Below are 20,530 nucleotides of genomic sequence, written 5' to 3'. Positions count from 1 at the left end.
AAGTTTTTCTTCTTCTCTTTTTTAGTAATTGTATACAGGAGAAGGGGTTACTAGCCCATTGCTCCCGGCATTTTAGTCGCCTCATACGACACGCATGGCTTACGGAGGAAAGATTCTTTTCCACTTCCCCATGGACAATAGAAGAAATAAAAAAGAACAAGAGCTATTTAGAAAAAGGAGAAAAACCTAGATGTATGTATATATATATATGCATGTGTGTGTCTGTGAAGTGTGACCAAAGTGTAAGTAGGAGTAGCAAGATATCCCTGTTATCTTAGCGTGTTTATGAGACAGAAAAAGAAACCAGCAATCCTACCATCATGCAAAACAGTTACAGGTTTTTGTTTCACAGTCATCTGGCAGGATGGTAGTACTTCCCTGGGTGGTTGCTGTCTACCAACCTACTACCTATATATATATACATATATATATACTACCTATATATATATACATATATATATATATATATATATATATATATATATATATATATATATATATATATATAATGTGTGTGTGTGTGTACACTAGACTCAATTTATACGGTAGTTACGTTCTTGAGAATCCCATGTTAGATAAAATCTGTTATATAAACTGCAAACCTTATGGGTTTGCAGGTGGTCCCTTCGACCTCACAATCTTATCCATATCTATCCGAGACCAGTATGGATTGGATAGCACCCACAAGTACGGTGCTACTAATTAATTGTGGACTGTATAGATTATATTAGTGTAACTGAATGAAGGGGGGGGGGTAGGTTACACATGGATATATCCATCAAGGAAAACCACTTGTATATAATCTCTCCACTTACCAGATATTCTCTGGTGGTCACTTGATGTAGCTGGATCACTCATAACCTATCCAATTACAACATACCTAACTGGCCAGTATCAGTCTGCTATAACTAGAAGGGTTACTTAACTGTGGGTGATTGATACTCCTTATTTCCTCCATTCACCATCTCATTTCGATGTTCTGCTACACCGACACGGTTCTCATTCCAGCAGGACGAGGTACCCGTCGGTTTGTCCCGGTTTAGAAGTCGTGCTTCCATAAAGCTTCCCTATCCTCGGTACGAGAGTCACACGTTCACTCGGAGCAGGGCGATCTATTTCACATCCCGCATTCTCTTAACTCAATGTTATTATCACTGATTACATTACCATTCACAAGACGATTTAACCTCTCATAATTATTATACACATTAGAGGTCACTCCATTAAGATCTGAGGCCGATGAGCGAGGATTAACACACGGGTATTTCCCCTGGACACACACCATGGCCGTGCACCAGTCACACCCCGTCAAACCATTATTCACTAATTTTACCACCCTTTTACGGTGGTCCCGTAAATCACGTTCCCTCACTCTTCACCAGGAACAGTTACGACACTTCCTATTATGAAATGAGGCCTATATTAATCCTTAGGCCGCCGTGAATGCCAATTTCGTGGTTCCATGCTTTCCCAGCCTCCTCACCACATTCAAAACACTCCCGCCACCCCCATGGCCCGAGTCGCCCCAAACCCCCGCACATCCGCGCATGCGCAAAGGGAACTCTTGGTTCTACCCTATTGTCAAATACATTTTTGACTCACATCGACACATCAAACACCTACCAGGCGCCACAGCTTCGGAAAATCAAAAATTTTCCACAGCTGCCATGAGCCCCGGTGCAGCGCCGCGGAGACATTGGTCTCACCCACAGCCGGGAGGTGGCCCGAGCTACGCAAATATCTCGCGGGCAACTCTCCAAATTTTTTCCCCTCTCACACACAGAACCGTGTTAAGTTAATTTTACAAAGTGTTGTATAAAATTATGCCGCAATTTTTCATTAGTATAATAATCAAAAAGTGCCAAATAAATCGGTGTAATATGACGGTCTACTGTATATCATTGTATCATAATTCTCGCAGATGTAGCGAACCTCCAGCAAACTGCTTTGAACAGCATCACTGTCTGACAGTAGCAAAAGCATCAGCAGTTTTCTGATGCTTCAGCTGACGCGTCCAAGCTTGATAGTACTTACAGCAGCAGAAGCAGGAGATACAGTATGAGCAGCAGAACAGTAACAGAGTCAAAGCTCGACAGCTCTCGCAGCAGAGGGAACAGCAGTATCAGCAGTGGGAGTCCACATTAAGTGTGGTGAGTCTGAGACCTTGAGAGTACTGAAGTAGTCAGAAGGGTACAAATTTTTGTTAACTCATGTACTCACAGTTGCCAACTTTCATGATCTAACATAAATAAGTGTATCAGAGGACACTTTCTGTTATTTGTTTTATTATTTATACTCTGAGTAGATAGTCATATACGTATATCGGGCTTATACTCAAGCTGCAGCTTAGTGGTAATACTCAAGCTGCAGCTTAGTGGTAATACTCAAGCTGCAGCTTAGTGGTAATACTCAAGCTGCAGCTTAGTGGTAATACTCAAGCTGCAGCTTAGTGGTAATACTCAAGCTGCAGCTTAGTGGTAATACTCAAGCTGCAGCTTAGTGGTAATACTCAAGCTGCAGCTTAGTGGTAATACTCAAGCTGCAGCTTAGTGGTAATACTCAAGCTGCAGCTTAGTGGTAATACTCAAGCTGCAGCTTAGTGGTAATACTCAAGCTGCAGCTTAGTGGTAATACTCAAGCTGCAGCTTAGTGGTAATACTCAAGCTGCAGCTTAGTGGTAATACTCAAGCTGCAGCTTAGTGGTAATACTCAAGCTGCAGCTTAGTGGTAATACTCAAGCTGCAGCTTAGTGGTAATACTCAAGCTGCAGCTTAGTGGTAATACTCAAGCTGCAGATTAGTGGTAATACTCAAGCTGCAGCTTAGTGGTAATACTCAAACAATAGTCTAGTGCTTATTTTACACAGGAATATTAATAAATATGCTGCTGCTATTTTTACTGGCATGATAGGTATCCCTGATGCCCACGTGATAGGTATCCCTGATTCTCACATGATAGGTATCCCTGATGCCCACATGATAGGTATCCCTGATTCTCACATGATAGGTATCCCTAATGCCCACATGATAGGTATCCCTGATTCTCACATGATAGGTATCCCTGATGCCCACATGATAGGTATCCCTGATTCTCACATGATAGGTATCCCTAATGCCCACATGATAGGTATCCCTGATTCTCACATGATAGGTATCCCTGATGCCCACATGATAGAAATATCTAATAATGCTTCGTCTTAACTCACACTTATATTGGAATACTTGAATAACCCTATTATTTAATTTTACTGAGCCTTCACTTAAATATTTACACCTTGTTTACTGAGGAGAATGAAGCTTATGTTAGTCCTGTTGATGTAAACAATGTAGTGAACCATACCACTAACTCACTTAACACACACAAGTTCCATTCTGAGAAGTTATCACCACTTCCATTATACTCAGTTTGAACCAAGGGTTGTTATCATTATAAATAACAATGGGAAGCTGAACACCATGGTTCATGGTCTACTGTACAATTTAAAACACTATTGCTTGTCATGTACTAAAACCCACAATCGGGATATTATTAAAACTTGGCCATTAATGAGGAGAGTTTGACACAACATATACATGAGAGTTACATAAAATGAGATATTGGAACACTTGAGATCAGGTGATTAAAATAACTGATGCAAGGATAGAATATCCATTTATTAAGTGTAGATTCCAAAAGCAGTTAACAACTTCACACAGAATCACTCCAACCAGTGAGGCGCTGCTGCCCAATCATCAGTGCAGCAGCCCAGTCAACCCACGAGTCCTTCTCTGTACTATAGGTTAGGTAAGATACGAGAGTATGTTAGGTAAAAGGACACACGTGCCACAAATGCGACATTTTTATATTGCAGAAAGTAAGGCTAGACGACATTGTCATGTGCAGTACTGGTGACAAAGGCACTAAGTGTTAACAAACACTTAGTGTCTTTGTGAGACTCGGAGTTTTGCTTCATGTTTACGGCAAACATTCACTAACAACACTAACCTTTTTATATGAAAATTTCTTTTGATCTTGCTATCTTGGGTTTAAATCACCGTAATGCTCCTTTATGTGCCTGTCTGACCCCAAGACTAATAAAATTTTGTATGTTATGTACACTTAGAGAACACAAAATTAATTCGTTTTCCTATTTAGTAACTAATAAATCTTACAAAAAAGTTTGGATTGATCTTGGCTGTATAGATCCCAATTTTCTTTTACAGAAGTAACTAAAAAAATGAAATATTCCTTTTCATGCGATAATTTCAGTGTCACATCTGATTAGCTTCTAGTGTTCCATGATGACAACTTGTTAGTGCAACTTCTGAGTGTCTTTAAGGTTAAGGTGGTGGTGGGTTTTAGCATATCGGTCTTTCTGAGAAGTTTAATTAGATCTGGTCTGTGTATATTCTAATTTACTATTTTTATTGAAGAAATTTGGGGATTTGTTTCCATGTGATAACTTGTGAATGCTTCTTCTGATTTCCTTCAAATCTTCAACACTAATAGTTAATTCCATTATCAACTTATGCTGCACTCTGCACTATTCCAGGCGCATCAAGCAATGTATTCAGGATGGAGAAATTCAGATTCACAAAGGATATTGGTAAGTACTGTTTTGGCAGTAGAGTTGTAAATGAATGAAACAATTTCTCAGGGGGAATTAAATCCCAGGTAACATCCTCGAGGTAAGAACTTCGAGCACCTTTAAATATAGGTTGGATGAGCATATCATTGTGTATGGGTGGGTGTGAGTTGGACCTGCCTAGCATGGCAGTAATCTCTCGTTATGTTCTTAAGTTCTTAGTACTGGGATACTTAGCGACGTAGTTATTAGCGACCGAAATTAATCTAGTTTATATTACGGTGGTGAGTTTTGGTTTCCATATTACAGGTGAACTAAATAAATGAGATATAATTAACGCGGTGAAAATATCTTTCCGAGATAGAACTCAAAAACGAATTTATGATGGGCAAATTTAGATTTAGAAAAACCAGAGGGAAGTTTGAATTTTCAGCAGAGTTGCATTAGTTAAGTCATCTGTATTAGTTCAGTCAGCTGTATTAGCTCAGTCATGCAGACCACATTGATGTGTAATATAAAGTAACCAACATGTTGTCTCAGTGGTTGGTTGCTTAAGAAGGTTTTAAAGCCTTTCGCCAACACAAGGATCTTTAAAGTTGTAGGTAACCTTTTCTCCACAAGATAAATGTGCTTTAATCCTGTAATAAGCATATATACGCCAAGAGTATATATACGTCTTGGTGTATATATCCTGGGGTCTAAATGAAATATATTTTTTTCTATTGTAAGTATACACTTTCCTTTAAATGAAGCCTTGTTTATTTGTGTACCTTTTTTTACTTAAACAGTAATTTACAATACTGATGAACACAAGGCTATGATAAAGCTTATAATGATCTCTATTTAATCAAATTCTCTGAAAATGCCAAATATCATTTACTAGCAATAAATTTTTCATACAATTGTTTCCTTCCAATACACGACTTACTTGAGAATAATATAATGATGCCGCATCATAATAAATTTTGAATTAACCTTCTCGGGCAAAATTGATAGCTCTCCTGGCTGTACTCTGATCATAGTTGCCAAGATAAACAGGAGAGAAGGGTAGGCTTCATTTATAGATAGCAAACAGGAGTAGGGAGAGAAACTGGCTAGGAAATATTACTGGTAATATTCCTATCAATTCCTTCTGTTGCCCTGAAAGATGTTTGAGCTTATTGTTCACACATTTCATTTCTATTCTGTCTAAACTCTCTATACGGAATAAATGTTCTTTGAGCAACATATTTAGTGTTTAGAAAACTGTCACACTAATTTCTTCGTTACCCTGGTTCACACATGATAGGTGTTCTCTAAACCCAATGAAATCTGCTAAGCAAAAATCTGGAACTCTTATTGAATTACCCATATTTTCATTCTTCCATTCAGTGCTAAGGGTAATCGATATGTAGTTGTATTGCTACTAATTACTATATAAATCTCTAAATTACAGAAATATTAAATCCAAATAGTTGTTGTTAATCACAAACTTTATATTTAAAACAACAGTCTGATGTTATATAAACAGTTGATATAAATTTAATAAAAATTCAGAACAGTTGTGTATTTAAATATCTAATTACTATTTTATTAGTTGCTTATGTTGTGTTTTATCTCTGTCAATTCACGTCTCTGTGTTTAAAATCCTGGGTTATATGTGCTGACACTATGCCTGTATACTAATCCTGGATGGTGATGATGATGATGATGCTTTTTTTACTTTTTCTTTTATAATATGATGTTTGTTGATATATTCAAGCAGTCACGGTCTGACTCTTCAAATTAAACCATTTCTCAGTTATTGCAAATACATCAATGCTATGCACACATATGGCAAATCTTAATTCATCCATCTTGTTCCTAGTGCTATGACTCTTTGTGAAAAAAATTGAGAAACTCCTCTCTTCAGTTTCCTTTCCCTGTTCATCTCTGCTGTTGCCTTTATTTTCCAATATTAACCATTAATCCTACCTCATTCTGCCTACAGCTGGCGGTGACTGCAGACACCGGGCATGTGAGTCGTACTGTTACGAAATGTACCCTCAGCACTATACTACTATATGTACAATTTAACATTGAACTACAAGAGAAGTGTAGGAGCTTATATCCTAAATTATATCAAACTTATTTTCTTTAATCTTGTCCACCTAGACACCTTTGTTATTAAATATCTCAAATTTTATTTCTTTGGTGTAAGTTTAACCAGTTGGAATCCCAAAGCGCTATTAAAATGTCTCTTAACTTTATTGGGTAACTGGACTAGAATTTATTCTGACAAACTGTTACAAAACCAGAAAAAGGCTATATGCTTGAAGTGAATTTAATAAGTTGCCCTAGTATTCTCTGTAGATCTCTATATTTTATGGATATCGCATTTTGTAACAAACTTTAAACATGGTATACCTCAGTTAAAAATTGCATTTACATGATAATTTCAAACATTACATTGACATCCTGAGAATATACTTTCACTGTCAACATCTGTAAAACAGTATTAGGAAATACGCTACAAAACCTAAATGAAACACTAAATAGGTTGAAGAATTTAATCAACGGAATTTAATTACACATTCCTTTGTTTATACAAAGACACTGGAGTATATAATTATACATCTCACAAAGTATGTACTTCTTCCAGCAGAGTGGTAACGAGGAAACGTGTATTGAAAATTGAATAAAATACAACCAGTGGAATAGCTGGATAACTTTATTGTTTAAACCTTTCGCCTACAAGATAAACTTATTCAGTCAAATACAGAGTCAACAGGAAAAACTTGAGTTAAAGATGATGAAGACGATGTAATCAGTCCATCAATTTTGAAAAGAATACAAGATGCACGAGGAAGGACTTCTGCAGTATATGAGCCCCTTCCTCGCGCATTTGTTGTATTTATTTCAAGACTGAAGAGTTGGTTACACCGACTCTAGGCTGAGAGACTGAGTACCTCAAATTTCTTTTGATCTTCAACCATTCTTCTTTCTACTGGACTGATAAAGCCACTATGTGGAGAAACGTTTCGACATTACCCATGTGTTGCATATGTGTCTTAATCATCATTGAAAAGGTCTAGATTCCTGGGAAATTATAGTTTGCAATGATGCTTGTCAGGAAAAAAAATCACCAGACACTGAACGTGTTCATACAATGAAGTGTTTAGGGATACCATCAGCCCTACGGTTGAGGAGAAGAGCGATACAGAAGTGAATGTGGTAGTTGCTGACACTATAGCTAAGTCAGGGTAGAGAGACCACTGACTGATGGGCTGGAGTCAGTGGCAGATTGCAATAATGTGTTATGATATGTCCAGGTGGGAACAATTCTCTGGGACAGGGGGAGATATAATTTTTTTTAACAGTAGTCTGCACCAGTGCTTCTTCCCTCTTGAGTGGGTGCCACTTGGACCTGCATAGCATTTGCCAGTAGTAGAGAATTATACACTGTTGGGACGGGAGGGTTAGTGGAGATGTGATGGTTGGAGTTAAACACACTTGTTGGATGGTAACACTTATATTAGCAGTGTGTGACAGGGGATCCCAGACTGCCTGTGTTGCCTGTTCATAGACCTAAACATGCAGTAAGGACGAGACTGGGAGTGCAGCGCTCACATGCAGTATCACATGATGTCACACAGGCTAGTCACTGATCCTAGCAAGGGGTCAACTATGTAAAACATATGGATAGAACTAACTATGATAGATAACATATACATATACGGGGGATCAGCAACTATGCTGACAGCTCGGTCATGTTACGTATGTTGTCTCGACATGCAATACTATGCTATAGGCTGAACAGGCAGGTGGCTCTTTGCTGATTCTATACAATAGCAAAGACATATGTAACTTAGAACTAATGAATGGTATTGTAATGGGTGGTATCATAATACATTACGAATTATAAGAACAAATCATAGTATAATAAAGGATGGAATTGATCGATCGATCTGTATTCATGTACTCTACGGATTCTGAGGAAGAATATAAAGTAATTAACAACAAAGACAGATCTGGTGCGCACAAATCAGTACTGCTAAATCTCAGAATTCGGAGGGAATGTGAACACAAATTTTTTTTCTGAAAACTGATCAGCTATTAATAAACACACAGTGGACAATTTCATTCATCTTGAATATCTAATTATACATGCTATGTACATTTAAACCCAACTCTGCAAGGGTAAGATTTACATATGCAGAATGGCTGTCATCTTTGGGAGGATCAAATTCCTTTGCAATGGCTAACACATGACTTGTCTGAAAGAGATCTGAACAAGTATCTACAAAAGATACTTGGGGGTTTCTCATTACTTGTCGTGTACGCAAGCAATAACGACATTCAGGTTGATCATCTGACTGAGTATTAGAGGTAGAGGGTACAGAGTCAGGAGGATTATCAGCATCTGTCGCATTAGTCTGGGTAGAAATATCATCCTCGACATCGCATACTAACTTCATATGATCTAAATGTGATTCCTTATACTGACCAGTACTAATTTCTCTAACCTTATACTTACTGCCATTGATATGCTCAACTACTCGATAAGGACCAGCAAACTTTTGATCGAGCTTAGGCATTGCGGATGTTTTGTTGAAGTTAGTCAGTGTTACTCTCGAACCCACCATATCTTTGGTTGGCTTAGCACGGCTATTAGTTACTCTTGTGAATTCAGCTGTTGACTTACAAAGTGTCTCACAGATTCTTCTAAAAACACTTTGAGCTAAGCTGGTACGAGTTGCTATGACAAACTCGGTGGAGTGGATGACTCTCCCCGGTAGAAAAAAGTAACGCTATAACACACTATAACACACAATATGAGCAAGGGAGAACGGATCTACTATCTCTCACTGCAAGCGCAGAGGAAAAGAAATGAATACGGTTGACAATACTTGTATTCATTCTGAGTCACTCACAGTGACACGAGGTATCAGCTATAAAGAGACTGCTCGTATAAACATTAACAACATGTGAAGATTACTCAAGAAACAACTTGTTACATTGCAAGGATTACTGTCAGCTAGGATAGTATCACCATCTGGAACACAAGGAGCAACAACAACACTCAAGTGAGTACACCAGCCACAGAAACGTCTTTCTGCAATGGCTTGTGACATCAGCAAGAGATGTCATAACTCAATACAAGTAACATCCTTCACAAAGCTTCCTCTGGAAGGAACGACTACTTGAACAAGTCGCCATCGCAGGGATAGTAGTCTCAGCACCCAGGGTTGTCTGAAGTTCCTCTGAAACTCAAGGTAACTGTACACTATCCTGCGTGCATGATATCGTGGCTGGATTCCAGACAGGAGTGACGGTATTACTAGTGCCTGACTGCTCGGCTATGATACTAAGTAGTTCATGGATCTATAGGAACTTAATCTGAACTTCACATTTCACAGCACTTTAACAAATCTCAGATACAAGCTGTGAGAACAATCACATTGCTCAATGGCTAGGTATTGTCTTTCAGTCAGTAAGGGAATATTGGTACTGTGGACTGATTCATATTGACTTTGACTGGCATGATACACTAAGTGAGCAAGCAAAAGTGACTGGGACATCTTCTCAGGGAACTTTCTCAAGGACTTGAAAGCAAGAATAATAGAGGTAATATATGACACAGTAAGCTTAAATGGGAAGAAAATACTTAACTATTCTGCATAAGTAAAGGAAAAATAACAAGTCACACTGTAGAGCAAGGAAAACTCACATAAAACACTCAATTGGATAAGCAACACTTTGATAATAAAGAGAAATTGTACTTTACTCAGATGAAATGTACTCAAGTTTACTTTAATTTGAATTAATGGCACAGTGAGTTGTCTTAACTCTCAATTCAATAAAGAAATTCAACAATAAATGATAAATCAATCATAAATGATAAAATGGAATCAATAAATCTTGCGCAAAATTAAAATAGACTGGGAAAGCATTTCTCTAAAAAAAAAAAAAATAAATAAAGTGACACAAAGAATAAAATATTTTGCACAGAACAAGAAATGTAAAACTGAAATCACAGAATATTGCACTGAAATAAACAGTAGCAATATTGCAAATAACAATTACTAATCAAAAAGTACTGCACAACGCAACACTACTTAAAAAAATTCTGAAAGAAAAAAATTAATGGCAGCACAATACTGGCACAGGAGTCATTGCAGAATGAGTTAACACTGCAATAAAAAAAAATGCACACACAAGAAATGCAGTTTACAAAAACAATAAAAAAATGATCAAGGAATGAACTGATTGAACACTTTAACTCTTAATTGCAGCTTAAGCAACACTTACTGAACAAGCAAAAGAATGATTTACTCTAAAAAAAAAAAAAGTTAAAAATTGCACTAAGAGTGAATTTGTTGAATGAAATATGAAAAAATAACAGAGGGCAATAAAACACAAAACAGGGAAAGGTTAACACTTACAATAAGACAGGAACACAACACATCAATATATGCACAATACTATGATAATATTCTTGCAATAAGGTCTTGAGTTGACTAAAATTGGAAATAATTGTCTTGCTTCAAACAAAATAATAGCACTATTGTCTGTGGAGATAGGCCAAATTAGACACTGACTAAGTAAAAGAATTAATGCAAAAGAATATTCAACACACAGTAAAATGGAAAAAGAATTAATGCAAAAACAGCAAGAATACAAAAATGCTGGGAAAAAATGAACATAACGAAAGAAAAAAGGAGCACTGCAACAGGCCTACTGACCCATGCAGAGCAGGTCCATGTCCCCCCCGGATTAGCCCAATGACCCCCCCCCAGATTTGCCCAATGACCCACCCCACCCGCATTAGCCCAATGACCCACCCAGTTTGGTCACCTCCACTCAAGGAAAGAGCATAGCACCAGACCCAGCAGCACAAGGTAGTCAGGTCCAACTCACACTCACCCACACTCACTCATGTATTTATCTAACCTATTTTTTAAAACTACACAACGTTTTAGCCTCAATAACTGTACTCGGGAGTTTGTTCCACTCATCCACGACTCTATTACCAAACCAGTGCTTTCCTACATCCTTCCTGAATCTGAATTTTTCCAACTTGAAACCATTGCTGCGAGTCCTGTCTTGGCTGGAAATTTTCAGCACGCTATATACATCCTCTTTATTTATTCCTGTTTTCCATTTATACACCTCAATCGTATCCCCTCTAATTCTACACCTTTCGAAAGAGTGCAGATTCAGGGCCCTCAGTCTATCCTCATAGGGAAGATTTCTGATACATGGGATCACCTTTGTCATCCTCCTCTGTACGTTTTCTAGAGCATTTATATCCATTCTGTAATACGGTGACCAAAACTGAGCAGCATAGTCTAAATGAGACCTAACCACTTATATATAGAGTTGAAGAACAACCTGAGGACTTCTATTATTTATACTTCTAGATAAGAAGCCAAGAATTCTGTTAGCTTTATTGCAAACACTAATGCACTGTTGTCTTGGTTTTAGATTACTGCTCACCAGAACTCCTAAATCCTTTTCGCAATCAGTAGTATTAAGATTTACATTATTTAGTTTATGTGTGGCATGGTTATTTATCTGTCCAACATTTGAACTTTGCATTTGTCAATATTAAACTGCATCTGCCACTTCTCCGACCATTGCATCACTCTATGCAAATCATCCTGGAGTGCTGTAGTGTCCTCATTAGAATGAATTGGATGGCCTATTTTGGTGTTATCAGCAAATTTGCTTATGTCGCTATTTATTCCCTCATCTATGTTGTTTATGTAAATTGTGAACAACAACGGGCCCAACACTGACCCCTGAGGAACACCGCTTGCGACGTGCCCCCATTCTAATTTCTCCTCATTTATGCAAACTCTCTGCTGTCTATTTGTCAACCATGCCTCTACCCAGGAATAATTTCTCCTCCCATTGCGTGTGCCTTAAGCTTCCTCAATAGTCTCTGGTGTGGAACTCTGTCGAAAGCCTTACAGAAGTCCATATACACAATATCATATTCATTACCATGATCTACCTCCTCAAACATCTTAGTGAGAAAAGTTAGTAAATTCGTAAGACAGGAACGCCCCTTTGTAAAACCGTGTTGAGATTCATTAATCAATCTGTACCTATCAAGATAGCTTCGAATTGCTTCGGCAATTATTGATTCCATAAATTTTCCCACTATGGAGGTAAGGCTTATTGGTCTATAGTTCGAAGCCAAGGACCTATCACCCGCCTTGTAAATAGGTATTACATTTGCCATTTTCCACTACCAGTTTGTAGTGATATGTTAAAAAGATTAGCCACTGAGGCAACACTGAGTTGTGATGCAGAATATAAGATAACAAGTTACTGAAATACTTCACTGCATAAATTACTAAGCAAGGATCACAGTACTGTGAGCACAAGATAATTGTGAAGTGTAAACACAAGTTTATACTGCTTATATACTGCACACAATAGGGAAAAATGTTAAAGTACTTACTTCAAGTATATAAAAAACATGAACACAGCACAACAGACAAAAATAAAGTACAAAAATTAAACACTGAAGAAAAAAAAAGAATAATGCAAAAGAATGTAATGAACACTGAGTCTAATCAAAAGTCACTGAAAAGAAATGTCACTAAGGAATCACTGAAAAGAAATGTCACTCAGAAATTACTGAAAAATTGTCTCAACACTCGCAAATGTCTCTATAAAGAAATATTATTTATTATAACTGGAGTGACGTCAGAGAAAGGGATTAGGGTGGTGGAGGGAGGAGGAAGGTAGTGGTGGAGTCTCGTGGCTTGCGCGGCACTCCACTACTCGGCGAATTCTCGAAGGTTTTGAGCTTAAACTCGATGAATCCACATAGCAAGGCTTTACTCGTTGGTGCACAGGTACGATGCAACAATCTTGTGCCTCGACCCGCTATGTGAGCCGTAAACTAAGGTGCTAAGACCCATTATATGGGTAAAAAAAACAGTGGTAGTGGGAAAGTGTGGGTGGTTGAGGCAGTGCACTGGGACACCGCGTGGTGGCTGGGGCTAGTGGATAAGCTCTGCAACCCCGTGCTCTGGGTACACCCACACAAGACATGAAAATATTCTAAGCCAGGCTGGCTTAAAAACCCACAAAATACCACAACACCACAGGGATAGTACAAGCACTCAGGATGGCTTGGAACTTGGAGCACAAATGATGGTGAAGGCTGGAACTCACGTGGCTTGCTTGAGTACTGGGTTAGTCACCTGGGTTAGTTGACTGGCTTGCTTGGCTTAACCCTTCACACAAACTGGCTTGAGAACTTGTAACGATGAGCACAGTAGGGGTGGAAAGCTGGCTAGCAGGTAAGGCTGGTTCTTAAGACAGGCTGGATGGTGTAGGCTGCTAGCTTGGCTTAATTTGCTAACCTGGGTCAACCACTCAGAAGTAATGCAAAAAGCAGATAAACACTAAGACACAAAGACTGATCAGTAAGCAGGAAGCAAATATGCTGGTGAACGCTTGCTCGGGGTAGCTCGTGGCCACGTCGACCTGTTGGTGGTACAAAATGTCCATCGGCTGGTAGAAGTTAATCTCCATACATCGGCGAAAATATCAAATTTACGCCTGCACTGCTGGCACCATTTGTTGGGAGGGTTCGTGGAGATGTGATGGTTGGAGTTAAACACACTTGTTGGATGGTAACACTTATATTAGACCTAAGTGTGGAGTAAAGAGGAGTCCAGGAGTGAAGTGCTCGCATGCAGCATCATGTGACATCACACAAGCTAGTCACTGAGCCTAGCAAGGGGTCAACTATGTAAAACAAATGAATGGTACTATGATAGATAACATATACATATACATGGGATCAGCAACTATGCTGACAACACAACACGGGTCAGTAAGCCTGCTGCAGTGCGCCTTTCTTATACTGTTTAGTTACATATGATTGTGTTGCCTAAGAAAGTTGTTTGTTCAGTTCTGTGTCTTTAAACTTACGAATGGCTGCTGCTTTGAGCATCTCAAAGAACTACATCAAGTTCCTTTTTTGTTCAATTTAATTGTAAGGTTGTCACACATAGATATACCATATGTGCAAACCATGGAATGGGTGGGGTTTGAACCCATGGCAAGTGAGTCCTAACATTCACAGGCCAGTGTGTTAACCACCTGTTCTTAGGTTTATTTGTAACCATGTTTTTATGATTTTGTTAGCGATGTGTGCAGCTGGTCTGTTTACACTCAACAATGTGTTGGTCTATCGAGACAGACATCCTACTGGGGCTCGACGCGCTAATCTAGTGAGACTGAGGTGAAGTGTTAGATATGGAGATGTTGCCAGGAATACGCTTCATCATCAGCTTAACGATGGTCTCGCCTGGGATGATGGAGGTATTAATACCAAACTCCTCCTCCAAGGTGGTCAAGTCAACCATCGCCAGTGTTTCAAACTCAAAGCGATCGCCGATCCTTGCTGTGAGGCTGTTGGCAGCCTCCACGTTCATTGCTTGGAAGCCTCGCTCTTTCCCGAGTTCAAGAGTTTTCTGAAATGTGAAATATTTATTTTCTCAGAACATCAGAAACACTTGTATAATATCAAATTATTCATAGTGGTTTATCAATTATCAGATTAATGTGAGATTTTTTAAAAACATAGAAGTTTTACACAGTTTTTAAAAAAGGCATATGACCAATATTATTATTATTATTATTATTATTATTATTATTATTATTATTATTATTATTATTATTATTACTATTATTTTTACTATTATTATTATTATTATCATTATTATTATTATTATTATTATTATTATTATTATTATTATTATTATCATTATTATTATTATTATTGTTGTTGTTGTTGTTGTTGTTGTGCTAGGTAAAAGGACGCAAGTGCAGCTAATGAGACATTTTATTGTCAAGCCTTAACGGCTTGGCAAAGCTCCTGGTGAGCGAAACGTTGCCTCACTAAAATGTTATATTTGTTGCACTTGTGCCCTTTTACCTAACATACAGTCGATAATTCTACCAACATTCTTAAAATTAACGTGTTTGTTTATTTGGAAGGGCCAGGAGCTATACACTGCCTGGGAAATGGGAGTTTACCTGTGAGTTTTACCTATGACCTGTTGTGAAAATTTCCTTATTCTCGTGACTTGGCCTCTCATACCTGATCGACCAGGCTGTTGCTGTTGACTGTCCCCTTTCCACCCAGCCTGCACATCCATCAAAACCTGGTTAATTTGGCACACTGCGGAAGTATAGATCCTGTTTCTTCTTGAAACCTTCTACACTTGTTCCAGCAATATTTCTGATACCTGCTTGTAGTAGTTTGATAAGTCTAGGCTCACGGATATGGATGCAGTGTTTTCTTATTGCGGCCGTGGCACCCCTGCTGTTTTCACTGGGTTTATTTTGCACTACCTCGCTTATCCCTCACTTAAAAATGTGATTATATTATCACGTATCTCTCCTTTCCAGAGAATACATTTCCAAACCAAGGAACGGGTGCAATTTGAATTCACCTGTTTAAACTTCACTCGTTGTGTGCTTTTTTTTGCAATAGTATTATTACAGTTTTGTGAGTCATGAATACAGTTCTAGTTTCTGATCCATTCCAAGTAGTTTAAATGGTTTATGGAATATGTGTGGGTGGTAAACACTCTCCATAATCTATTATCCAACTCTGCTCTCTCACCCGTATTGAGCTGAGGTGTCAACATTGAGCACCAGTGATTTGATGTGATAACACTGACAATATTCCTCTTATTTTGAAAGGCCTAATTGTATACCAAGTCATTTTCCTGGTCTCAGTGTTTTATAACGTTCTTTAAAAGATAGGTGAGCTGACATTATCCCTGGGACTTTTACATTTTGTTTTCATTTTAAGATGTGACCTTCCTGTATTTTGTATACGTTTCGCCTTTTGAGTTCCTTATTTTTTTTTCCATATCTAAGCAACTGGAATTTATCCCTATTGAAAATCAAAGATTTTTTTAAGTCTCCTTGCAATTTATTGGTGTACTCTATCACAAAAATTTATACAGAGCTGTGGTTTGTATTTTTATCTATGGCTGTTAATGAGAATTAGAAACAGGAGTGGCACCAGAACTGTGCCTCAAGATATAGAGGTTGTTGCTAAGGCAAGATTTTACATTGTTTACTACTACTGTTGCTACCACTACTATTTGTATTCTCTTCATTGGGTAATTGTAAATTAATTTGCTTACTATTCCTGTCATGCCTAGTGGTCTTATTTTATGTGCTATCCACTCTACTTCGTATTTATCAATTGACTTACTGGAGTCCGTCAAGACCATTTCTGCAATTTGGAAATTTTCCAAAGCCTCCTTAATATTATGAATCAGTAGTGACAAGCATGATCTTTTTGCTCTGAGTCAAATTTATTAATTGGCATCTCAGCACCCCTGTCAAAGATTTTTGTCTGTGATGTTAGTGCTACTGGCCATTGGAACCTCTACCTGCGAGCGTATCCATGTGCGAGTTTTTCCAAATACGAGCAGTCGATGTGTTGATTTTTTGCTTCCGTACGCGACCAAAATCAAAATTTCCATAAGCGAGCAGACCTAAAGGCAGGTTCCTTGACACTGGTGAGGGGCTCTTGCTCATGATCTCGGGAATTGTATGTCAGTTGTTTGTTGGACTATCTTATTGAAACTTGGGCAATGTATGATGGAAAGATGCTTCTTAACGTACACCAAAAATGAAAGAAATATAAGCATAAATAATGGAGTTCACTTCTCAGCAATTAGCCACCCCTTAGCTGCAATTTCGAATGGTTTTTATGGTTGTATTCTCGTTGTTTTGGTCTCATTTGATAGAAGGTAAGATATATTACAGAAATAGATATGATTTTGATTGCTTTCAAGAAGAAAAGTGCCTTGAAATTGAGCTCAGCCTAGGAGAAATGGTCCATTGCTTGGCTGTATCAGAGTAAACAAATGACGTCACTGTCCATTCCAGTATGCTGTCGTGAATGGGTTGACATTATTTATACAATCATTGCAATAAGGAATAACAGTAAATCTTATATTTTTTGTGTGAATAAAAATTACAAATTATTTATATGTTTGTATGTTATTTATATTGTTTGTTATGTCATATTAAATGAACTGTGATAAATAAATAAGCAGTACAGATGATATTAGCGAAATTATTCATGAAGTATTTTGCCTGGTCTCCAGACAAACTCTCGTCCACTGCCCATACTACTACATAAATGTCATATTTTATTCATTTTAGAGTATATTTAGGTTTCTATGATATTTATATTGTTTATTATGTTAATTAATATTATTAGATGAAGTGAGATAGATAAATAAGCCGATATGAGTTCATATTAGCGAAATAGCTGAAGTACAGAATTCCACCGGAACGAATTAATTGCATTTCAGTTAATTTAAATGAGGGAAATTGACTCTGCAAGCGAGCAAATCCAGTTGCGAGCAAGGTCATGGAGTGGATTAAACTCGAAAGTAGAGGTTCCACTGTATTTTTTTTTTCTTTTTGCCAGGGCTCTACTATTGCCTTTGTGCAGACTAGCTATGCCTATGTTTTTAGGACCACTGAGATTTCACCTCGATCTAGGCTCTTCTGAACTATGCTGAGTGCTCGGGAGTACCATAAGACTAGTCCCGGTGCTGCACGTGTTGGTATGCTTTCTTCTTCTTTCTTAATTTCTAGTGGATTTGTGCTTATGTCAGGTACGTATATGTAATGTCGGGTTCATTTCTTTCTCGTAGTCAGTGTATGAACCTCTTAATAGTGGGCCAATTCTACGGGTGATTCTTAATTTGGGTTTTACATGTGTTGAAATATTTAGGGTTTGATGCAATTTCTTGGATGGTTTTTATTGTTGTTGCTGCTCTGCTTCCATTTGATTCCATTCCATATCCAGTAGCTAAGATTGATTAGTTAAGATTCGTCAGGAAACAAGTCAAATATTTCCCGACGTGGGTCTTAGTCATATGATAACCCGTTCCTGGAGGTTTTAGTCACCTAACTCAGACCTTCCACTGGCTTACCCATCCACCTCTTTAATTTTTATTTCTCAGTAGCCTTCACGTGGTAGTCTGGACGAATAAGGTCATAACTTTCTATGAACTTCAGTGAAGATTTGCACATCTTTGGTTGGAAGTGCCTTATGTATTTTTTTAAAGCATATTAGAAAATTTTCTGGTGTGTTGATGCCAACATACTCTTCCACATATGTAGCTTCCATTAGCATCGTACTTATAAATATCCTCATAGCCTATATTATGTATGACCGACATATTGTCATTTTCTGTGAGGTGTCCTGGATTCTCTTTCCTATCTTTCTCTGAATATATTTCTCCAGATTCTTTTCTTTTTTATTTTGGCGCAATTATTAATTCTTGATTTTTTTTATCACTGTCTTGAATCCTTCCTTCCATCTCTTGTCCTTTCCTGTGTAACTTTCTACCTCTGAGGATGTTGAGGGTAGCTCCAGTCTCTTACTTGGAGCATACCTGGAGAGGGTTTCAGGGGTCAGCGCCCCCGCTGCCCGGTCTGAGACCCTTCAACAGCATCAAGGCTTCCCTTTCCATTGTAGGGATAAAGCTACTAAACATGATTTTAAAAATTCTTAAAAGTTTGGCCTTACAATCATTTATTGATCATTAAAAAAAAAAGATATCTTAAAACTATTTACCTGGAACAGGCAGGACCCAAGACCAAGATTAGCGTAGTCCTGATGGGTACAGAGAACATACAAGTGCAGCATACCCTGGGCATCAACACCTTCAAAATGGGTGATATTATCATAGAGTTTTCCAAGAATCTGATTCATCTTGCTCGTATTTTTCTGCCACAAAGAGATTGATAATAATACATTAAATAATTATTTAAAACTCTTTCATTAAGATGTCAATAAATAATTTTAATACTAATACTACATTTTTAGAGTTATCGGGAGTCCCGGTAAGTCAAAACCAAAGTTAGTAGCTCGACCAGTGTACCATGAGGGTCCCCAATAACATGATCCCAACATGCCACATGCTGTACACTTTGCGATGCTGACATAACCAACAACCATCATTTAGAACATGTTTTTTATCATATATATATCTCAGTCCACAGACGGTGATGTAGAATGGCTCTTGTCTCCCTATCATCAATGAATTTGACTCTAATATATTATCAAAAGAAAATATCACACACACACACACACACACACACATGTATATATATATATATATATATATATATATATATATATATATATATATATATATATATATATATATATATATATATATATACATATATATATATATATATATATATATATATATATATATATATATATATATATATATATATATATATATATATATATATATCTCAGTCCACAGACAGTGATGTAGAATGGCTCTTGTCTCCCTATTATCAATGAGTTTGACTCTAATATATTATCAAAAGAAAATATCACACACACACACACACACACACATGTATATATATATATATATATATATATATATATATATATATATATATATATATATATATATATATATATATATATATATATATATATACATATATATATATATATATATATATATATATATATATATATATATATATATATATATATATATATATATATATACATATATATATATATATATATATATATATATATATATATATATATATATATATATATATATATATATATACATATATATATTTATATATATATATATATATATAAATATATATATATATATATATATATATATATATATATATATATATATATATATATATATATATATATATATATATATATATGTCGTGTCGAATATGTAAAACTGGTCAATTAGCAAGAACTCATTTAAAATTAAGTCCTTTCTAAAATTTTCTCTTATACGTTTAAAGATATATTTTTTCCATTAATGTTGATGTAAAAATTTATAATTTTGCACCAAAAGGAACTTAGAAAACTTACCTAACCTTATTATAAGAAGCGCAATTTGTTTTAGCTTAACCCAACTA

At 36.9% G+C, this 20,530-nt stretch overlaps 1 protein-coding gene and 1 long non-coding RNA gene across 3 annotated transcripts in view; one reads left to right on the top strand and one right to left on the bottom strand.

Moving 5' to 3' along the window:
- Positions 1 to 19,326, bottom strand: part of LOC128686273 (uncharacterized) — a 70,486-nt gene extending 51,160 nt beyond the window's left edge. The window contains exons 1-2 of one of the 2 annotated variants that reach the window (XM_070081181.1): positions 19,179 to 19,326; positions 14,862 to 15,027 (exon numbers count right to left, since the gene is read on the bottom strand). In XM_070081181.1, the coding sequence (XP_069937282.1) occupies positions 14,862 to 15,027; positions 19,179 to 19,316 (304 nt within the window). In that variant the 5' untranslated portion in view covers positions 19,317 to 19,326. Of the gene's footprint in view, positions 1 to 815; positions 1,601 to 14,861; positions 15,028 to 19,178 lie in introns of those variants that run through there. The other variant, XM_070081182.1, reaches the window with a different exon arrangement.
- LOC138851746 (uncharacterized) lies at positions 1,803 to 7,414 on the top strand. The gene is made up of 3 exons (XR_011391378.1): positions 1,803 to 2,150; positions 4,532 to 4,585; positions 6,534 to 7,414. It is a non-coding gene; the product is annotated as an uncharacterized lncRNA (long non-coding RNA).
- Positions 19,327 to 20,530: the final 1,204 nt, after the last annotated feature.

Source organism: Cherax quadricarinatus, unplaced genomic scaffold (assembly GCF_038502225.1).
Source record: "Cherax quadricarinatus isolate ZL_2023a unplaced genomic scaffold, ASM3850222v1 Contig1905, whole genome shotgun sequence".
NCBI classification, from domain to species: domain Eukaryota; kingdom Metazoa; phylum Arthropoda; class Malacostraca; order Decapoda; family Parastacidae; genus Cherax; species Cherax quadricarinatus.
Note: the sequence above shows the minus strand (reverse complement) of the source record. Positions and strands in the feature narration are given on the sequence as shown.